The sequence below is a fragment of the Magnolia sinica genome, chromosome 1 (genome assembly GCF_029962835.1).
Source record: "Magnolia sinica isolate HGM2019 chromosome 1, MsV1, whole genome shotgun sequence".
Lineage (NCBI taxonomy): Eukaryota > Viridiplantae > Streptophyta > Magnoliopsida > Magnoliales > Magnoliaceae > Magnolia > Magnolia sinica.
Genome location: NC_080573.1, coordinates 22,801,484 through 22,824,111, shown reverse-complemented (window position 1 = coordinate 22,824,111; position 22,628 = coordinate 22,801,484). Strand labels below are relative to the sequence as shown.

The 22,628-nt window shown below is 39.6% G+C and overlaps 2 protein-coding genes and 1 long non-coding RNA gene across 5 annotated transcripts in view; 2 read left to right on the top strand and 1 right to left on the bottom strand.

Moving 5' to 3' along the window:
- The window catches only part of LOC131242961 (tropinone reductase homolog At5g06060-like), a 101,494-nt gene that overhangs the window by 39,724 nt on the left and 39,142 nt on the right, over nucleotides 1-22,628 (top strand). Inside the window, exons 1-2 of one of the 3 annotated variants that reach the window (XM_058241993.1) lie at nucleotides 18,810-18,966; nucleotides 21,590-21,797. The exons of the other annotated variants lie outside the window; for them this stretch is intronic. Coding sequence (XP_058097976.1) covers nucleotides 18,890-18,966; nucleotides 21,590-21,797 — 285 coding nt within the window. The 5' untranslated portion in view covers nucleotides 18,810-18,889. Of the gene's footprint in view, nucleotides 1-18,809; nucleotides 18,967-21,589; nucleotides 21,798-22,628 lie in introns of those variants that run through there. 3 annotated transcript variants of the gene reach the window in all.
- On the top strand, nucleotides 2,217-6,284 carry LOC131242985 (protein HEAT INTOLERANT 4-like). Its single transcript, XM_058242019.1, has 6 exons — nucleotides 2,217-2,280; nucleotides 5,023-5,129; nucleotides 5,312-5,374; nucleotides 5,461-5,508; nucleotides 5,607-5,735; nucleotides 6,096-6,284. Exons 2-6 carry the CDS (start codon nucleotides 5,031-5,033, stop codon nucleotides 6,135-6,137), a joined length of 381 nt encoding a protein of 126 aa, XP_058098002.1. The 5' UTR covers nucleotides 2,217-2,280; nucleotides 5,023-5,030; the 3' UTR covers nucleotides 6,138-6,284.
- On the bottom strand, nucleotides 10,933-12,933 carry LOC131243010 (uncharacterized). Its single transcript, XR_009169807.1, has 3 exons — nucleotides 12,368-12,933; nucleotides 12,083-12,150; nucleotides 10,933-11,387 (listed from the first exon to the last, which is right to left on the bottom strand). It is a non-coding gene; the product is annotated as an uncharacterized LOC131243010 (long non-coding RNA).

The following is a 22,628-nucleotide window of genomic DNA, read 5'->3' as shown; positions in this document are numbered from 1 at the left end:
TCCAGGTACATATTTGCTTCCCTTCTGTTGGTATTTTCTTCTACCTTTCCTTGTAATGCTTTCGATTACATTTTCTTTCTCGGGGTTTGCTAATTTTTCTATTAGAATCTTATATCGGACAACATAGGAAATAGTGGCGGTAGGTGGAGAAGAACAGAGTGTGTGCTATGTTAGACCGAATTGCGTTTGGGAGATCATTTAATGTCTGTTGCTGTTTCAGTCCTGTTTTGAACCTTTGACATATGTGGGACAGCATTTGATCCTCTATGCACTGTGGCAACTGATTTCGAGCTGCGAATTCAGAAGCAGCTCGAACAGTATCCCTCTATGAAGAAGAAAAAGAAAAAAAGAAAAGAAAAAGCCAAGCAAAACAAAAGCAATACCAGTCAACAGCAACATAGTAAGCAGAAACCTTCTGTATGCACAAAAGCTGAAGAAGTTGAGCTCAATTATGAAGTTAATGTCATGGCTCCTAATACTTCAGTTTTGACATGGACATTGAGTTTTCTAATCATCCAATGGAATGGAAAGTCCTATTTCTTTTTTCCTTCTGGGGTATAACTTCCCCATTTGATTGAAAAACATGATATTAACTAAGTGAAAACTATGGGTTTATAGCTTCCCCCTCTTAATCACATGAATTATATCCTTGTGCTGTCACTTCTCATGTTTTTCTATGTATACATGATTGGATCTCTAGGTTTAAGGATGTTTTTTGCTGCTCTGCCATGTGTAGGATATCCAAACAAGGCAAAAGATGGGTCACACAATGAAGATCGCGTTCCTTGAAAATCAGTCCATTCAGAATATTCAGGGGAACCCCACTTAAAAACAGTTAAAACTGTGAGATACTGCTACAGATTCTCCAACTCATGTGCAAAGTCGCCAGGGACTTGGATTGGCACCATCTTCTTTGAGTTTTATAAGCATCTTAACCTCTCCTACTTGGGTTCCTCTTCTTATTCACTTCTATAGATATGTATTAGTTTCTCTCTGTTAAAATTTGGGATTGATTTTTTTTTTCCTTCATTTGGTGCATCATTTGCAGATATTGGAAAGACTTCTTAAATTGCCAGAGAACAAGGAATGTGATGACTGCAAAAGCAAGTAGGTATCTTGGTTGAATTGTGATAACGAATGATCTTTTAAGAAGCTACTTGTAACTTATTTTGCATATACAATGTTTACATCATCAACCCTTTTTGCAATTTTATATATATATATATATTGGTGCCACAACATTAGTTGGGAATGCATGCTCATGATTGTATCCTCTACAGCTTGCAAGGCACTTGATATAGGAGATGTAGAGCTATTATTATAGCTTGCAAATGTTTCATGCGAATTAATCCTTGTGTTTAGTTCCTGCCCAAACTCCACCTGTTAGTTACATGCATGAAACAGGATTTGTAAAGCTGCCTCCAAATATCTGGGACAAGGTTACGATGATTCTGATGATGATATGGTTCCCACTTGTGCTCAGTTACCATTCTACAATGCCATTGAAAATGAAATATGAAACATTTTTTTATCATGGTTTTTGGCAATTTTCATGCTATGAAGGTTCTTTTAGATTTAGTATATTGAGAATCTACTGGAAGCATGGTTAGATTCTCATCCAAGATGAGCTGCCACTATAGATGTCTCATATTTCATTCTTAAAAAAGTTGTCTCATATTTTTGGTCCTATTGCGTGCATATGGATGGCTCGCCTGAGATGGTACTACTGCATCTATAATTTTATTTTATTTTATTTTTTTTTTTTGATGTAATGGATGATGGTTTGTGTATTGTTACTCTCAGCCAATACTTAAAAAGTTTTGTTTCCCGAGCTGCACAGTATGTGCTTTGTGACCAAGATTTTTAATCACAACTTGATCTTCAAGAAGTGCTAAACCTGTGTTGATATATGTTTCGGGATACATTCGTTGTGAATAAATTTGGCTCATCTTCCGTGCAGAGGTCCACGATGGGCAAGTGTAAATTTGGGAAGCTTCATCTGCATGCAGTGTTCTGGAATCCATAGAAGTCTTGGAGTACACATTTCAAAGGTGATATCCTCTATTTCCATGGTTTACTGTAGATTAAGCCCAGTTTCACTGCATGAAAGGTTATGGAATCTTATCTTGTATGAGTTCTTCATGTTCAAAATATTGGAACTCATCTTCAATCGTTTCTTCCTTCAATTTACTGAAGCTTCTTCCATTGAAGGGAACACCATCCTTAATGCTTGGTAACTTAGCCCCTTAGGAGCTCCTAACATTGAAATCACCCTCCTTGGTAGCCAAACCTCTTTTCAGGTCTTCTATATAGGTTATTGATTTTTGAGCTTGTACCATTTCTTGCTTCTTCCACTAGTGCTGTCAGCTACACCTATGCAATTAAAGCAAGGCCTAAATGTTGTTTAGGGAGTAAAGCTTCCATGAATGACTGATTCTCCTGGTGATAGCTAGTTTCTCGAATAGATACCCCACCTAGTTGTAGCTTGTTCACTCCCCAAGTATAGGGTTGTGATGTAGTAATAAACTCGGTAAGACCGAGGTCGAATCCACAGGGACTGATACCTGTACGTTATCTGAAACCAAGTAGAACTAGAACTAGACTAAGATGTGATCTAACCAAATAGAATTTTAAGGAATAATTGTGGAATAATTATCTAAAACTTTAAGGAATTCAGAGGAAGGAAACTAGGGATTCAAAGGATCCACTTGTAGAGATCAGGGAGATCTTATGCCTGCATCAAGGATTATGGAATTTAAACTGAACTTACTTGATTTGGTTTTCAAGAGATGAAAGGTATATGAATTAGAATGGATTCCATCACCAAACCATGCCCAGGAGACAAAGTAAACAACAGAATTAAACTAATTACCAACCAACCAACAATGTATGAAGATCAGGAAGGGTACTGTCATCCTACCATGCCCATGGAACAATGATGAACAACAGGGCTTCCTGACTTCATAAACACGAAAAAAAGAAATATTCAAAAGCCATTGCAAACCCATTGTAATTTCAGTCACAACAGACCATTAAAGACTGAAAAGAATATTCTTTTAATAATCAACTTAAAACCAAGTTCAGTTCAGAAATTTTAACTTAAACGCATGAAACAGTATCTCCCATCTCGCTACAGGCTTCACCTCTTAGCCCTAGCTAAGAAGTTTAGCCACACATGATTGGCCTAAACCCAAAGCAAATAGAAAAATAAAAGGAAACGAAAAAGAGAAGAAGAGAAGAAGGCAACTTATTGGCTTTCTTCCTCTCTCATGTTCCACGTCTCCTTCCTTCCAAGCCAAGCTCCTTCAATCTCCGTTTTTCCTTTCACTCTCCCTGACGTGCAGCCCTTCTTCTCTTTTTCCTTTCACTCTCCCTGACGTGCAGCAGCAGCCGATCCTCGTTACTCACGTCCCTGCCCCTGTATCTTCTTCTTCCTGCTCCCCGTTTTCAAGACCGTTTTCTTCCTCCCTTCCCCCTCTCTCCTTTTCTTCTCTCCTCTTATAGCACTGTCGTCGAAGAAGGACTTCTGCACTCCCTGCGGAAGTTTCACGAGCCGGAAGCAGTCAAGAAAAATCCCGCTGTTGCTCTGATCTTACGCAAGGAGTGCTTGCGTTCGACCCGCGTTTGGTGCGGTTTGGCCAACCATTTTGACGATCTGACTTCTTGGGCGTGGTTATATCAGACCTTGCATAGGATTGGACGGTCTGGATTATGCATCCGGCCATCATCATGGATGCATAACGGCCCGAGAAAGCCGGGCGGCTTCCGATTTTCACGGACATAAGCAAGCAGAGCAAGCGCTGATTCGTGGTGGGGCCCACTTTACTGGTGTTTTTTTGGAAATCCATGCCGTCCATTGAGTTTGTAGTCGAATTTCGGTGCAGAGGGAGATGATTTTTTCTTCCGATATTGTAGCCCACTGACTCTGTACTTCAGCCGTCCGACCGGCGTTTGGACTCCCTGCATATGCACTGCTTTCGTGAAAATCAGACCGTAGATCAGTGTGCAGTCGGTTTGACCTCCTGATCACATTGAACGGTGTGGATCATGAAAAAGCATGCTGATATTGGCTCACCTGCAAAGCCAGTTGCGAATCAGCGTCTCCATTTCCTTGGTAAACATGGACGTCGGGTCAGCGCCTGCTGACCGACTCCGTCCGTTCGATGCACGGCGAGTGCATGATTCCTCTGTACGCCACTCGCATACAATGGACCCCACCTTGCTGTATATGCAAAATCCAATCCATCCATCCATTTTGTCAACTCATTTAACGCGTAGATACCAACTTTTAAGCATATCCCGATAGCAGGTGGGCCCCAAATCAAGGGTTTATGGGCTGATCTGTCCGTTGGGACACTTGCACAGGGATTGAACAGATGAAATTTGACGTGTACGGTTCATTTATGGTCCTCAGGCCACGTATGGAGTTTTGAACCGATCAGATGGTGGGAACCCTATGATCTTGCATTCTGGGCACTTTTCAGGCCACTTGAGCTTCAATTTCTTGATTTTCTTGGATCCCTGGCATGCAAATCTGTCGATCTTGGTCTCCTAGGGTCTGTCGCTTGCCTTGGTGATTCTGGAGTGTCAAATTCATGCATTTGATACTATTTTTCAGTCCACGCTCCTGATTCCACCTTGCAACAGAAACATGATTAAAATGAGATATTAAATGGTACCATGACTGATTCTCCTGGTGATAGCTAGTTTCTCGAATAGATACCCCACCTAGTTGTAGCTCTTTCTGAACTCCTGTATCAAAGTTATGATTTCAAATCCACTTTGTTCCATAGAGACTAAAATCCACATTGCCAAACCAGCCTTTATAGTTTGGATCAAGAGAATACTTTGGAAATGAATTCTGACTACATGGAAATTGAGTTGCCACTGTTGGTGAAAAAAAAAAAGCTGTGAATTTGATTTTCATTTCCAAGGATTTTCTCAAAAAAGGCAGTAGCAAAACTCTGTTTTAAACCCAATCATCATCACAATAGTCACTCACATTCAGGTTGTCTGTTGCAGTTTTGGTAATGCTGCTGAAACTTCCCATAGAATGGTGCTGGAAGCTTTCTCTGGCTCCATATCCAGATACCCTGGATTCAAAAGAATTGAGAAATAGAGAAATCTTTGTAATATTTTGTGACCTAATAAATTTAAAACTCTGCTGATCGATGACTGTAATCATCATTGATTTACATTTACATTGGTGCACTGATCCAAGAACGTCAGTATGTGTTTCCTATGCTTTTCTGTGCATAAAGTTTTGTTTCTTTTCAGCATTGATGTTAAACTTTGATTTTCTAATGTTTAGGAGTTTGCAAGTGAGAAAATTAAGGATGAGGCATTGGCAGAAGATCAGAAAGATGCCTTCAAGGTATTTCTATGCGATTTAGGAGTGTGTTCTTTCTGTTCCTTCCATGTCTTGTTACCAACTATAGAAAACATAATTTGTTTCTGCAGGATTTCATCAAAGAAAAGGTCAGGGAAGCAAAGAAAGCACAGCGGGAGGTATTTAAACTACAACACAGCTTTTAGTTTTGATTGGACAATTTATGGAACTGTTCACATTCCCAAGTTTTGAATACCAATATGGTTTCTGCCCACAGGCAAGGGAAGCTCGCAAAAAGGCTGTTGAAGAAATGGATGAGGAAACGAAAGCTGCATATGAGAACATGAGGTTTTACAAGTTCTATCCAGTGCAGACACCGGATGCACCTGACATATCCCAAGTGAAGGTGATGCTTCATTACTAATGTTGTATATCCTTAACTTTGAGGGAAGGTTAAATCATGTGATTGATTCTCTCTTGTTCTTGGTGACCAAGGACTCAAGCTCCATGTTAGTTAAAAGTAGCCTTGCCAAGGCTACGCGAGAGTAGGTTCTCGAATCTGATGCCCCCATGTATGGCATGTGCACAAAAGATCTAGGACATTGATTGGGTGGGTCCTCTGTGTGTGTGTGTGTGTGTGTGTGTGTGTGTTGTGGCCTATAAGGCCTATCCAATCAACAGGCCACGTGCGCATCGAATGTGTAATTCCTTCTACCCATCCTTTTTTTTTTTTTGGTATATGGTGTCCATTTGATGGGTGGACCAGCCTGATTTTCATACTGGGGCACATACATGGTGGACCAATTGACAGCGAAGGCCTTTTAAACATGATAGATTGGAAAGTTTTAGGAGAGGCTTGAGCAAAGTGAAGTATTGTTTATTTAGAAATGTAAATGTAGGATGCATTGTATGATTTGATTGCTATTTGTAATAAATGCATCGTTTTTTTTCCTAATTGCATTTTATGTACTATTCCTATCAGCATTAATTGTATTAGCATAAATGAGTTGATCAATCACAACAAGTTCTTACAATGGTAAAAGACACCATTGTTACAATTTTTTTTTATAATTTTTTTCTAACTTCATCATATTGCTACCGATTTCATTCTACTTTTAGCTATAGATATTATCTGCAACTATATGTACATTTCACTACAGAAAATATAGCTACGGATTATATCCGTAGCGGATGACATCTATTGCGACGAATTTAATCCGTTGCGATAGGTCTTTGACCCTTAGCTACACCGCTAATTGCTACGGACGTGCTACGGATTATTATTGTAGCAATAGGCTTTAGTTACAGTTTTTATCCGTAGCCTTTGCCCCTTTTCTGGTAGTAGGTGAAGGGCAAGGAATCGAAACCCTCAAATATTCCTCCAAGTTTAAGACTATTGCTAAACGAATAAAAAAAAAAAAAAAAAGTCTGACTTGAAAAATTACCTGATAGATCGCCCCCCAAGAGGGACATCCAACATCCCATAGACCTTGTCCTCGGGGCTAGCCTACCCAACCGCTCTCATTATCGGATGAGTTCAAAGGAATGTGAGATACTTCAGGGGCAAGTGGAGGAATTGATCCGTAAGGGTCTCTTGAGAGAGAGCATGAACCCATGTGTCGTACCAGCATTATTAACGCAAAAAAAAGGGAGCTGACACGTGTGTTGATAGCCGGGCAATCAATAAAATTACCATTAAATATCGATTCCCCATACCGCGATTGGACGACATGCTCGACATGTTAGAAGGGACCAATGTGTTATCTAAAATAGACCTAAGGAGTGGGTACCATCAGATTCGTATCCGACTTAGTTCTAAAACTGTTCATTGGCCAATTTGTGGTAGTATATTCTAATGGCACACTAATACACTACCAAAAAACAGGGCAACGCCGTCCGACCGGCGTTTGGACTCCCTGCATATGCACTGCTTTCGTGAAAATCGGACCGTAGATCAGTGTGCGGTCGGTTTGACCTCCTGATCACATTGAACGGTGTGGATCATGAAAAAGCATGCTGATATTGGCTCACCTGCAAAGCCAGTTGCGAATCAGCGTCTCCGCTTCCTTGGTAAACACGGACGTTGGGTCAGCGCCTGCTGACCGACTCCGTCCGTTCGATGCACGGCGAGTGCATGATTCCTCTGTACGCCACTCGCATACAATGGACCCCACCTTGATGTATATGCAAAATCCAATCCATCCATCCATTTTGTCAACTCATTTAACGCATAGATACCAACTTTTAAGCATATCCAGATAGCAGGTGGGCCCCAAATTAAGGGTTTATGGGCTGATCTGTCTGTTGGGACACTTGCACAGGGATTGAACGGATGAAATTCGACGTGTACAGTTAATTTATGGTCCTCGGGTGATGTATGAATTTGCGAGCTGAACGGATGGTGGGAACCCTATGATCTTGTATTCTAGACACTTTTCAGGCCACTTGAGCTTCAATTTCTCGATTGTCTTGGATCCCTGGTGTGCAAATTTGTCGATCTTGGTCTCCTAGGGTCCGTCCCTTGCCTTGGTGATTCTGGAGCGTCAAATCCATGCATTTGATACTATTTTTCAGTCCACGCTCCTGATTCCACCTTGCAACAGAAACATGATTAAAATGAGATATTAAATGGTACCATTTTAATTCTCATCAATGATCGAACCACCTAATTGTAGCTCTTTCTGAACTCCTGTATCAAAGTTATGATTTCAAATCCACTTTGTTCCATAGAGACTAAAATCCACATTGCCAAACCAGCCTTTATAATTTGGATTAAGAGAATACTTTGGAAATGAATTCTGACTACATGGAAATTGAGTTAGCCACTGTTAGTGAAAAAAACAGCTGTGAATTTGATTTTCATTTCCAAGGATTTTCTCAAAAAAGGCAGTAGCAAAACTCTGTTTTAAACCCAATCATCATCACAATAGTCACTCGCATTCAGGTTGTCTGTTGCAGTTTTGGTAATGCTGCTGAAACTTCCCATAGAATGGTGGTGGAAGCTTTGTCTGGCTCCATATCCAGATACCCTGGATTCAAAAGAATTGAGAAATAGAGAAATCTTTGTAATATTTTCTGACCTAATAAATTTGAAACTCTGCTGATCGATGACTGTAATCATCATTGATTTACATTTACATTGGTGCACTGATCCAAGAACATCAGCATGTGCTTCCTATGCTTTTGTGTGCATAAAGTTTTGTTTCTGTCCAGCTTTGATGTTAAAATTTGATTTTGTAATGTTTAGGAGTTTGTAAGTGAGAAAATTAAGGATGAGGTATTGGCAGAAGATCAGAAAGATGCCTTCAAGGTATTTCTATGCGATTTAGGAGTGTGTTCCTTCTGTTCCTTCCATGTCTTGTTACCAACTATAGAAAACATAATCTGTTTCTGTACAATTTCATCAAAGAAAAGGTCAGGGAAGCAAAGAAAGCACAACGGGAGGTATTTAAACTACAACACAGCTTTTAGTTTTGATTAGACAATTTATGGAACTGTTCACATTCCTAAGTTTCGAATACCAATATGGTTCCTGCCCAAAGGCAACGGAAGATCGCAAAAAGGCTGTTGAAGAAATGGATGAGGAAACGAAAGCTGCATATGAGAACATGAGGTTTTACAAGTTCTATCCAGTACAGATACTGGATGCACCTGACATATCCCAAGTGAAGGTGAGGCTTCATTACTAGTGTTGTATATCCTTAACTCCGAGGGAAGGTTAAATCATGTGATTGATTAACTCTTGTTCCTGGTGACCAAAGACTTGAGATCCATGTTAGCTAAAAGTAGCCCTGCCATTGCTGCGCGAGAGTAGGTTCTTGAATCTGATGCCCCCATACACAGCATGTGCACATAAGATCCTGGACATCGATTGGGTGGGTCCTGTGTGTGTGTGTGTGTGTGTGTGTGTGTGTGTGTGTGTGTGTGTTGTGGCCTATAAGGCCTATCCAATCAACAGGCCATGTGCGCATCAAATGTGTAATTCCTTCTACCCGTCTTTTTTTTTATTATTTTTTTTATGGTGTCCATTTGATGGTTGGACCAGCTTGATTTTCATACTGGGCCACATACATGGTGGACCAATTAACAGCGAAGGCCTTTTAAACATGCTAGATTGGAATGTTTTAGGAGAGGCTTAAGCAAAGTGAAGTATTGTTTATTTAGAAATGTAGGATGCATTGTTTGATTTGATTGCTATTTGTAATAAATGCATTATTTTTTCCCCTGATTGCATTTTATGTACTATTCCTATCAGCATTAATTGTATTAGCTTAGATGAGTTGATCAATCACAGCAGCTTCTTGCAATGGTAACAGACCCATTGTTATTTATAAAAATTATTTTTAACTTCATCATATTGCTACCGATTTCATTCTACTTTTAGCTATAAATATTATCTGCAACTGTTATGTACATTTCACTACAGAAAATATAGCTACGGATTATATCCGTAGCGGATGACATCTATTGCGACGAATTTAATCCGTAGCGATAGGTCTTTGACCCTTAGCTACACCGCTAATTGCTACGGACGTGCTACGGATTATTATTGTAGCAATAGGTTTTAGTTACAGTTTTTATCCGTAGCCTTTGCCCCTTTTCTGGTAGTGGGTGAAGGGCAAGGAATCGAAACCCTCAAATATTCCTCCAAGTTTAAGACTATTGCTAAACGAATAAAAAAAAAAAAAAGTCTGGCTTGAAAAATTACCCGATAGATCGCCCCCCAAGAGGGACATCCAACATCCCATAGACCTTGTCCTCGGGGCTAGCCTACCCAACCGCCCTCATTATCGGATGAGTTCAAAGGAATGTGAGATACTTCAGGGGCAAGTGAAGGAATTGATCCGTAAGGGTCTCTTGAGAGAGAGCATGAACCCATGTGTCGTACCAGCATTATTAACGCAAAAAAAAAAGGGAGCTGACACGTGTGTTGATAGCCGGGCAATCAATAAAATTACCATTAAATATCGATTCCCCATACCGCGGTTGGACGACATGCTCGACATGTTAGAAGGGACCAATGTGTTATCTAAAATAGACCTAAGGAGTGGGTACCATCAGATTCGTATCCGACTTAGTTCTAAAACTGTTCATTGGCCAATTTGTGGTAGTATATTCTAATGGCACACTAATACACTACCAAAAAACAGGGCAACGCCGACGGCTAAAAACCGTTGGCAATAACCTTCCCTGATGGCCAAAAGTCGTTGCCAGGTCCATCGGGAAAGAGGGCATCGGCATTGTTCGCCAACGGCTAAAACCTACGTTTCCGACGGCTCAGGGCGACAGTTTTATCCGTCGGTGTTTTCAACGGCTAAACCTGTCAGCGTTTTCAACGGCTAAACCTGTCAGCGTTTTCGACGGTTATAGCCGTCGGTGATTCTCATTAATTTAAAAAATAATGAAAATTAATTGCCTAATCAACACATCCAAAACTAGATATACCCATTTCTCCAAAGTCCTAAACAACCAACCTATTTGAGAAGGTAAGTCTACACGATAGAAAAGGAAGAAATCAAAATCAAATATATCATCCAAATTCCAAATACTTGGGTTCGATATTTTAGTCAGTATGTCTTAGTATACTCCTAAAAAGAATAATATAAAATGTCCTCCATGTAATAGTCATTAAAAATAGTCAATATGTCCTCCATGTAATAATATAAAATCTCCTGCTCAAGGCAATTCAATTCAATACTGCATCTAAACACCAGCCAAACTACTTACTCCTGAATCTGATTTGTGTGCCCACCCGAGCAGGGACTTTGTCAGAGGCACTCCCCCCTAAAAATTAAACTACTCTTGGACAGCAATGCATGTGAAAATGTACTAGAGCTGGTTTAATGGGGTCCAACATGCAGCACCCCAGATAAATGATTCAAATACACGTCCCAAGGATGAAGATCTCAAGCAAAATATCAAAAATACTCGGATCAAAAAAAGAAGAGACTTTAAAGGAAAATACTCTACCTTCTACAACTAGTGCCACTCAGGATGAGGTGCCACTGTGGAGTACTTGTGCTTTCCTGGTTGTCCAAGAAGCCAGTTGCCTTTCAGGCTGCAACATCAACCGAGTCAAGTTGGTTATTATGGTCACCATTTACAATCTCCATAGAAAATGCATTCTCTTCAAGTTCGTATGTAAATCAATTTCAAACCTACATATCAAAGTAGAGAATAGCAAAAACTGATGGCATTTTAACAAGAGTTCAGACAGGTTTCACAAATACTTTGCTCATAAATCTTGCTTAGCTAAAGAGGGTGTGGACTGGAATCTATTTTAAAATATACACACATTTCTTTCCCTTCTCAAAATGAAATACTTATAATACAATAGATGCACATTTCTACCCCATCTGAAAAAGAAATGTCACAACCTTCTAATACTGTATTACAAAAAATCTGGAAGGGTTTTTACATGTTGCTGTAAATCATCGTTTAAAAATTCAAGCATTTGACCTGACTTGATGTCTTACAGGGTCGGGTGGATTTGAAGACTCGAGACTCGAATTTTTAATGATCAAGTTTTAGGTACTTAGGTCATGTTTGATAGATGCCTAAAAATGAACCTGTTTGACCAGGGACTAAAACAGGGTACATGGGTGCAATTTCAGTAACAATAGAATTGAAAACAGGGAATTAGTTATGTAGCCTATGCTTCCTGGTATATTATGTGAAGATGAAATTTGCATGCCACACATTTTTAGCATATATTTAGTATGGAGCCGTAAATAAAGAGAACCAATATATTACCTCCTTCTTGACAGGTTCTTCCTTCTCGGACAAAATCAGCTCGATATGGCAAGGTGAGGACATATAGGCTGGCATATTGAATAATGGATCATTGGTAAAAGAATATTTACAAGCAAAGTTTAAAAATATTGTTATAGCTGAAGGTATAAGATAAAAGAAAACCAAATACGTATTGACCATTGCCCATTGGTTTTTAAAAACCCAAAAATATCAGCCAATATTTGAACCATGCTTACCAGATGGCAAAAGAAGAAATAATAAGTTGATAGAGCAGAGACAACTTACGGTTGATTCTTCCATGGGCACGGTATGTGCAGCGCCTCTGCTTCTGGGCTTGATTTACCTGGAAATGAGACACAAACAGTGTCTACATCCAAACCTTTTACCTGAGATGGCAGCATTATGAATGTAATTAGAGAAATATGGTGTCAGATAATATGCAAGGAACTTATACCTATTAGTAAAACAAACACATCACTCATAGGAGAAGACATATGAGTACTCATTAAAAATGTCCTCCATGTAATAGTCATTAAAAATAACTACCAATCCAAGAAAACTTTGATAGATTCGAAGTAGAAAAGAAACAGAACTTGCTCATTTTATTATTCACCTCATAGGAGAAGACATATCCATGTATCCATGTGAGGTCACAACTCAAATTTCCAAATACTTGGCAACACTACTTGATGCAAGCCATCAATCACATGGAAAATTCACACAAGTGCTGGCAGACACGTGGCAGTTCTGAACTAGATTTTCATGGATAAGGCAAGCAGCAATCTTATCTCTTTAGTAACATACGCTTTTGCCACATATACAAGATATGATACCAGACCCATAATGAACTATAACCCATTTAGATGCACACAGATGATGAGAGAATGAATCACAACCACATAATTATTTAAGCAATTAATATCACCTTAAAAGGTATCATGTGTTTTTTGGCTTTCTAGGGCACACATCCCAACAATTTCAAACCAAGCCAAACACCAAACAAACAGCCCAAACAAGCTTCCAACAGCCCTAACCATTTGGAGTTACCCAAACTTCGTTCAGGATTATCAACTTCCTTTTTTATGGAAGCACAAAGAGGAACACCAGTCTAGCTTCTTAGCAACACCTAGGATTACCACTTTCCACTGATCAGCAACCCATTTTTGTTAATCCTGTATCTTAATCCTGCTGAAATCAACATTTCCAACAGGAATGCCTTAAGAAAACTTCTAGAGAAGTCAATGATGACTTCACAACCCTTTTCTTCTACTTCTTTTTTAATTGATGGCCATTCTATAAAGCAAGTGTCCAAGACACACCAAAGCAAGAAACAAAAAACAAAACAAGTCTAAAATAAAAGACAATTATAATCTTCTAGCATCACGATTCACAATTATAAAGCAAGTGTCCAGTCCACCACTTGAAGCTTGGCCTTAGTTGACACCTCATTAACCAGCATATGCATATTCCAAAGGCATCTCCCATTCCTCTCACCCCACAATGTCCAAAAGGCCAACCAGTAACTCCAATTTCCAACATGCCCTACTATTTCCTTGATTCCAACCCCATGCCATGCCAAAAAGAAATCCATTTACTTTGGTCAGAAATTCTTTACAAGAGGAAGGTGACATATTATACTAAGGATACGGAGGGAGATCATTTGTTTAACACATTATTTTTCATACCAATCACTAAAACTAACCCTCGGGTGACTATTTTTTTGACACATTAGTGAACTAATTATTATTAACTTTCTTTTTGTTTTTTAATCGGTTTGGTGAACAGATCATATTGAGGTAATCTATCACGACATAAGAATTTCAGCAACTTAGTAAATTTGTAAATTCACCTTCTAGATGGTAAATGTCTCTTTGATCGTGGTAATATAGAGCTATGAAGCATGTCATATTGCAGAACTTCAGCAATTTTGTAAATTTGTAAATTCACCTTCTGGATGGTAAATGTCTCTTTGATAATAGTAACATACAGCTATGAACCATGTCACCTTGCAGTAGTGGGTGTTCAAGAATTTGGCCAAACAAAAAATAAAACTACGTTGCAACCAGATTAAGCAATTAGTTACAAGAAAAATGAACAGAAGCATATGGAGAAGCTGCACATGAAATGCTAAATAAAACAGCATAGCCTCTATGGATCTTGCAAGCCGTTGGCACATAGTAGAAGCTAGCATGACTAAGCTTTAAACGCAATTAAAACATAGCATGATTGGGAAAGGATGCAAAACGAGTATCTCAGAATGTCATGATTGAAAATCTTTTACAGATCATTTTAGGCTTGATCCCAAAAATTAGAGGGATATAAATCTCAGGTGGACCACACACCACAGGAAAACAATAGTGATTGGATATCCACCATTAAAATCCTCCTAGGGCTCACTGTACTGTTTATTTGACATCCAATATGTTGATTAGGTCATACAGGCCAAGATGAAGGGAAAAAATAAAAATCAGCTTGATCCAAAACTTTTATGGCCCCAAAAGGTTTTTAATGTTTGACGCTCATTCAACACTGTTTACTATAATGTGGTCCACCTGAGATTGGGATATACCTCATTTTTTGTCTCATACCATAAAATGATATGGAAAAATGGCTGGTGGTCGGTGCACTGTGGGACCCATCATGATGTATGTGTTTCATCCATGCTGTAGGGACTCTGTGGGGCCACTATCCGCCTATTTTTCAGATCATTTAAGGTTGTGAACGAGAAAAAAAAAAACCTTCTTAGGTGGACCACCATACGAAGCAGCAGTGATAAGACAGCCACCGTCGAACCTTACTAGGGCCCACCTTGATATTTATTTGCCGTTCAACCCGTTCCTAAAGTCAGGTAGACCTACCGGCCTGATGGAAAACAAATATCAGCTTGATCAAACCTTCTGCAGCTCTCAAGAAGTTTTTAATGGTAGGCATTCAATTTCTACGGTGGAGTACACTTGAGTCCTAGATCAATCTCATTTTTAAGCTCATATCGTAAAGTGATCTACCAAAATGGATGGAAGGCATGGATAAAACCATACATCACGGTGGCCCCACAGAACCCCTGCCTGGACCGAGTTCGCCCAGGAGGGGCAGATCGCAATCCGTTTCCATCTTTTAAATGGTGGGGCCAGCTTTTCTCCAGACCTAAACCCATCCATTTTCTGGAGATCTAAATATAACAGAAATGGCGTGTCCTCTTATCACCCGGTTCCTTGCCATTTGCAAATGGAACTAGCCATCGGCCCACTACCAGTTTCTCCCTTTCGGCAGGCAAGTTGGGATAGGAATCCATGGCCTCAAAAATGACACAACACAATGAAAGAGAAGCTCACTTATTTGAAGATTGTGCATCGATGGAAGATGATGCTTGATGGAAGATGACGCTTGATGGAAGATGATGCTCGATGAAAGAGGGAAAAGAGGCAACGACGCTCGGAGGATTTCTCGATGGAAGATGAAGCATGATAAGATGAAATGGCGCTCGACCGAAATCCTCTTTTAGACATGATAGTATCTTGAAATCCGAATCCCGTTAGTTTTCTATTATTTATAACACAAGCTATACTAACGGTCATACATGGATGTGGGAACATTTTCTGGATGGTTAAGATTGTATTATATAATAAAATGTATGGATATTTACTATTTACAACTAGACCCATTATTTGGATGGTCTGGATAACTCTATATATTTGCCACTATTGTTATGAATGAGTTACCATTATTTCAAATCAAATACAGAACTTGCATTTTTTCACCGCGTATTAAAAACGTTAACTTGAGCTTTGGAACTAGTATGGCTCTATGGGCCCACCATGATCGATTTGTTTCATCCATGTCATCCATCCATTTCTCAACATCATTTTATCATCGATCCCAAAAAATGAGCCTGAACTAAATCTTGGGTGGACCACACAATGAGAAAACAATAGTGATTGGACGTCCACCATTAAAATCCTGGCTTCGCCGATGGATAATTGGGTTTCAATTACGGCTAAAATCCGTAGCTGTAGTCGACAGCTAAAATCCGTCGGGAAAACCTTCTAAGGGCCGTTGGCTTTGCCCTTTTTTTTGTAGTGGTTTTTATGACCTAATCAAGCCCTAAATGATATGTAAAAAGGGATGAATGGAATGGATGAAACACATACATCATGTGAGGCTCACATAACACCGACCACCAGCCAACGAGATGCTGGTAAGGAGAACAACAAATCCGTTTCCCTCCCTGCTACCATCTCAGCGACTGGTGGTCATTGCTCTATGGACCCTACCCATGACTCGTACACTAAATGTACATAAATCCACCCATCATATAGTTATTAAGAGGAACAATTATATGTATTTTAGATCATCATCATATTAACATTTATACACCTGAATACTGGACTTGGTGCTTCCTAATTTCAACAAGTTATTTGAAGTTGAGTATGACGCTTCATATGTCAGAATTGGAGGAGTATTATCATAGGAAGGCAGGCCGGTAGCCTTTTATAGTGAGATGCTCGGTGAGCCAGAAAGAAGTGGTCGACGTATAAGCTTGAGTTGTATGCAGTTGTTCAGGCGCTGCGACATTGGTGGCACTATTTGATTCAAAGAGAGTTTGTTCTGTACACTAGCCATCAAGCATTAAAGTTTATTAATAGTTAGACTAATGTGAATCGTATGCATGATAAATGTGTTACGTTTTTAGAGGAATTCATGTTCGTTCTGAAGCACAAGTCAAGGCAACAGAATAAGGTGGCTGATGCACTTAGCCGCCATACATCACTACTTGTTACAATGAGCAATGAGTTGGTCTTCTTCAACTGTCTCAAGGAGCTATATGCTAAAGACGAGAACTTCAAATATTCTTATATAAAATGCCAAAAAGGTTATCCCAATGACCTTCGTATATAGGACGATTTCCTCTTCAAATGAAATCGATTGTACATCATCCAAAGTTCTCTGAGGGAGTGGATTATTCACGAGCTACATGGAGGTTGCTTCGGTGGACACCTTGGACGAGACAAGACGCGAGCTCTTGTGGAAGAGCTGTATTACTAACTGTAATTGGTACGTGATGTGGAAAAACCCATACAACGTTGTCATATTTATCAAACCTCCAAGAGATAATATCAAAATACGAGTCTTTACACCCCGTTACTTATGCCTGACAGTCCTTAGGAGGATTTATCTATCGACTTCATGCTTAGTTTCCCACGAACACAACACGGTATGAATTCGGTGTTCGTGGTGGTAGATTGTTTCTCCAAGATGGCATACTTTATCCCATACAAGAAGACTCGATGTAATACATGTTGCAAATCTATTTTTTAGGAAGGTTGTACGGCTACACGGGGTCCCCAAGACCATTACTTCTGATCATGACATGAAGTTTTTTAACCACTTTTGGCGGACTTTGTGGACTCGATTCGATACACTTTTGACGGGCTTTTAACATCTCGGACCTAATCAAGTATCATGAAGCAGAGCAGGACAGGAACTCAAAGACGAGTTCTTTTGAAGTGGAGGGGTGGAGGGGACTGATGTAGAGCGGGTCGCAGACAATTTCATGGCCAAGATGGATCAAAAAAGGCCCGGTCGACGACAATAGTGATCCAGACCGTCAGACCTTAAATTAGGCGTATCTCACAATCCGAAATGAATTATCAAGCGTAAAATAACGAGCTACTTTAGCCACCTAACCTTGCTATGTTGGGTTGCGCTAGCCGGATTTGTGAAATACCTCCATATCGACGGTCATTTCCCTATTTTAATTATGTTTTTACTATAAATAGTAAGTTTTAATTTGATTATAACTCTTCATCCATTGGGCTTTATGAGTTGTGACCAATGCAAAAAAATCTTAAAATAATTAGGAGAACAACTTGGTGAAGCCAAATAGGACACTTACTATTTTTGGCCGAAAACCTTGCACACTAGTAGACATCACGACTGTCTATAAATAGTAAGTTTACTATTTATAGCAAGTTGCGAATTCTAGGAGTTCTAATTATAGTTTGCTTCTGATTTCTCTTACATCGCTTGGTATCCCTATTTAAAGGATAGTGAACTCGTTTATTTAATTCATCAAACAAATTAAGAATTTATTTCTATTCTTCTTGTTTTCTTTCCTCGTGGATTTGAGAAGTTTCCATGATGAGTCTAGAGAAGCCCTATGAATTCGGAGTAGTTATCATTGAGGAAGATAGTGATTGACCTCATCACGTTCATCCTTGCGTTAGTGGTACCCCTGACTTTGGAGCCCACTGTAATGTAGTTGACTACATCTACGCCATCCATCCGTGTTGAAAACTCATTTTTGGGCATGGAAGCAGTTCCAAATCCCAGATGGACCATAGTATAGGAAACAACAATGACTGACCATTAGAAATTTCTTGTGGGCCAAAACCGATTTCGGTCAAGATGATATTCGTCTGGTCTCTTCGTCTAGGTGTTTGTGACCTTACCAATAGTTTGGATGGCAAATAAACATTCCGGTGGAATCCATGAGGTTTTTAATGGTAGGGTTTCAATCACGACTATTTCCTATGGTGTGGTCGACCTAAGACTTTTGTCAGCTTCATTTTTTGGATCATGCTCTAAAATGAGCTTTGAATATGGTTAGACGGTGTGGATTTAAGTTTAATACATCACTGTGAGCTTCACAAATTAATCAACGGTCACAACTACTTCGGTGGATCCGGGGTCCCACCTAATCCGCTCTCATGATTTGCATGTTTTGTGTCCACAACTACAGGAAATAAGGATGAGAAGATAAGACTTTGTACGCATTCCTATTTTTCTCTTTTTCGTTGAGAGCGGAAAATGGGAGAAGATGCGAAGAAGGAATGGTCTCTGAGAGGAATGACAGCTCTGGTCACTGGCGGAACCAAAGGAATAGGGTATAACTTCTCTCTCCTCTTTATATCTTCTTTTAGTGGATGATCCCGCTCTCACGAGATAAGAGTATTTATTTTTGATTTTTCATATTTGTTAGCACGGCACTCGTGTTAGCATCCAAGAAATTCATCAGGTTCGGCTACCCGTGAACATTCTCCACGCCTCAAATTCAGGCCGGTCTCATCTAATCCGTTTATGAGAAAAATGTACGGTCCTACTTATCCCAAAAACAAACTTATAATCATTTAATATCCTCGATTTTTTAGCCATTCGATTGGTGGGCCTCTGAGGAAGTAAAATCGATGGTTAAAAAAAGTCAGTCGCAGCTCCATTATCCGCTCACTAATTTGTCTGCCAACAGAAGTTATGAAGTGCTGGTGCATCGGAAGGTGAATATTGTACCAGTCTGCCTACATGTGCTGCACGATCCAGTAATCTAGACCGTTGACCTTGTCGCTCCCTACTGAGGACGGTATATTCCCAACCCTTTGATCGGTCTCCCATGAGTAGGGATGCGAATTTCCAGCAAAAGGCTTCAGGTGGGACCCACTGTGATGTTTTTGAGAAATCCACTCTGTTTATCCGCTTTGTGAGATCATTTTAAAACACGCAACCAAAAATAAATTGGACCCAAAGCTAAAGTTGGCCACATGAGACGAAACAGTGAGTATCCAACGACCACTGTTGCAACATTTGTATGCCACAAAAATTTTGTATCAGGCTATTTTTTTTTATTTATTCACTAGTAATTATGACATTATAAACAGTTTGGATGGCATATAAACATTAACATGTAACCTGCGAAAGTTTCAACTGTAAGCATTTTTTCCTAAAATTTTCTAAAATGACCAGTTGAGATTTGAATCCTTCTCAAATTTATTTGAGTATTCTAAAATGATCTCACAAAACCGAGAGTGGATTTCTCAAAAACATCATGATGGCCCCACCTAGCATCCCAAGCGCCTGAACCTTCAGCCTAAAAATCCGTGTACCATGAGTAGAACGGTATATGCACATCCATTTTGGTGACTATTTTACCAACAGCCATCCATGGTAGATGCACTAGATGTAAGGTCCTGATCGACTGATCAGCCTTAAGACGTGTTGGGCATAAGGAGGGCTCTATCATATCATTTACCAACTGCAGTCCGAGCTAAGGTCGACCAAGCTGAAAGGGCACCTGGGATGAATCGGTCCGTCGACGTGAACCAAGAAGAGCATGTGCGTGCACCATTTATTTATTTATTTTTCAAACGCTCATTTTGGATTAACAACTTCTTGCATATACCTCGAGCACGATAATTCAAACTTCACCATGCAAATTGCAGGATCCAATAGTAACCCAAAAATCACATTGGGGAACAAAGCTAACCTTTGTTTCATGGTCAATTGATGAATTATATGGATTAGCCATATTTAATTTCATCCATCCATGATCAGACACACTTTTTTTTCTTTTTTCGTTTTTTTAAATGTTAGTGATCTTGACTGTCCATTTGTTCACCATTGGTGGGATATACAAGATAATCAAATCAAAGTTATTATCGAGAAGCATTGTATGTAGTAGTAGTGGGATCTCGATCCATGACAGAACATTCTTTTTTTCTTTTTCTTTATATTTTTTGAAAAAAAACAAAAATACATGAATTAGACAATCCAATATTCTATGTTAGAATTTATCAGCAACCAATGAAGATCCCATGAAATGTACAATCCATATTGATAAATATTGGACATCTTACCGAGGTATGTTAGGATGATTTGGTCGAATATTCTTGAGCATGGGTTCATTCCCCTAAAAACATGTGGGCATGACTTGATGTTGAAATTTTTGGTTTAAAATTTATTTAAAAAATCTATTTTCTCTTCAAAATAGTTTAAAAATTTTCAAAAGAAAAATGTGTTTTATTTAGCCACATCGGAAAAGAGTGGGAGAAAAGGTATAGTTTATAAGTACTTGAGTGGATAGTATTCTTTCTTGGAAAAACGGACTCAATTTATTTCAAGGAGCCACGCAACTAAAAAGCTCTTTGGCCACCTTCAAATCTATATACATGACATCAAGTCTTTGGGGTAGTTGCACTAGATCATGTTAGGATTGAACCTATCAATTAAGCATATCTAATAAGGAAACATTTGGGACAGAGTCTTATGGTGAATCTCACCATGATGAAGGGAACATATATCATCCCGATCCAAATTTCAGTGGGCTCAAAAGGGTTCTAATGGTGCAATTCCCATCTCGCTATTTTGTGTGGTGTGACCCACTTGAGTATTATTTATGCCTTATTTTTGGAATTACAACATATATTTAGCTGACACAACTGGTGGACGGAGTGGATGTCACATCGACTTCATGGTGGGCCTTAGAGAGCTCAATTTTCCTGTTCACATGAAAATGATTCCTTGCTCTCCAGAATTGAGAAGGCAATGGATGGGGCTGGGCTGGCTCAGGCCTGAATTTTGAACCGGTCAGCCAAGTTTAATAGGAAAATTTATTCTCATTATTTTAATTTATTTTCATCCAAACGCTACTCTTTTCGAAAACATGACAGCTAGAATTTGTTTCAAGTAGACCTTTTATTCCCGTAAAACTGTTACCAACCTACATTTACTGTCCTCCAGCCATGCTATAGTAGAAGAACTGGCCCAATTTGGAGCATCCGTACATATGTGTGGTCGTAACAAAACTGAGCTTGATCGGTGCTTGCATGAATGGAAAGAATCAGGTTTCAACGTGACCGGTTCGGTTTGCGATGTGTCGGTACGTGTGGCACGTGAGAAGCTTATGGAGGAAGTCTCCTCGCTCTTCCAAGGGAAGCTCAACATCTTTGTAAGTTCCCTTTTGCATGTTTTTGTTGCTTCTTTCAGCCACATCAGTATTCATTAGTTGAACAAAGTTATATGGCAAGATTGTCTCTGTGGGCCACAAAAGTCAGGTTGGTCGACTCATCATGTGGTCCAGATACGTACATTGATTTCAAAGATCCCAATGTGGCCCACTTTTATACGAAGATCCCCTGTGACATTCCAAAGCCAAGGGCATTCAACTTCAGTACTACTGTGCAAATGTCAATCCCGGCAAGTTATGGCTTTGATTTACAAAATCCAGCTTTGGTAAGCCATACGAGTGTAAACGCCACCACACGTGTCAGCAGGGAACATGGATTTGCAATTTAATCCCTCCATCACAACGGTTTCACCGGGCTTATTTCGTGGCCCAAGAAACAGGTTCGTCTACTAATAAAGTGGGTCAGAGAACTAGGCCAAAGTTTCTAACCGGTCCACCTGTTTCTAATATAGTTGCCTGCATAGTGAGTGGACTTTTTGGTGCAGAACATCTATATGTTGAGTCCCACATGATGGACCGCTTGGATGAAGGAACCGTCATCCACGTTGGCATATGTGGCGGTGTGTAGATGGTTTACCTTGCACACCTGTTTGTGATTGGGTTGTAACCAAATTTACGTGTTCTGAGTCCTTCTAAGTGGACAGGCATCCTCTAGATAACACACAAACTTAGGGTCCACCATGTTGTATTTGTAAAATCCACTCTATCCATCAGGTTCGATCATAGATTATAGGATCTGGTGCAAAAAAATTAGTATGAGATCCAGTCAGCCACACCACAGGGAACAATGTGATGGGATGCGAACCATATGGA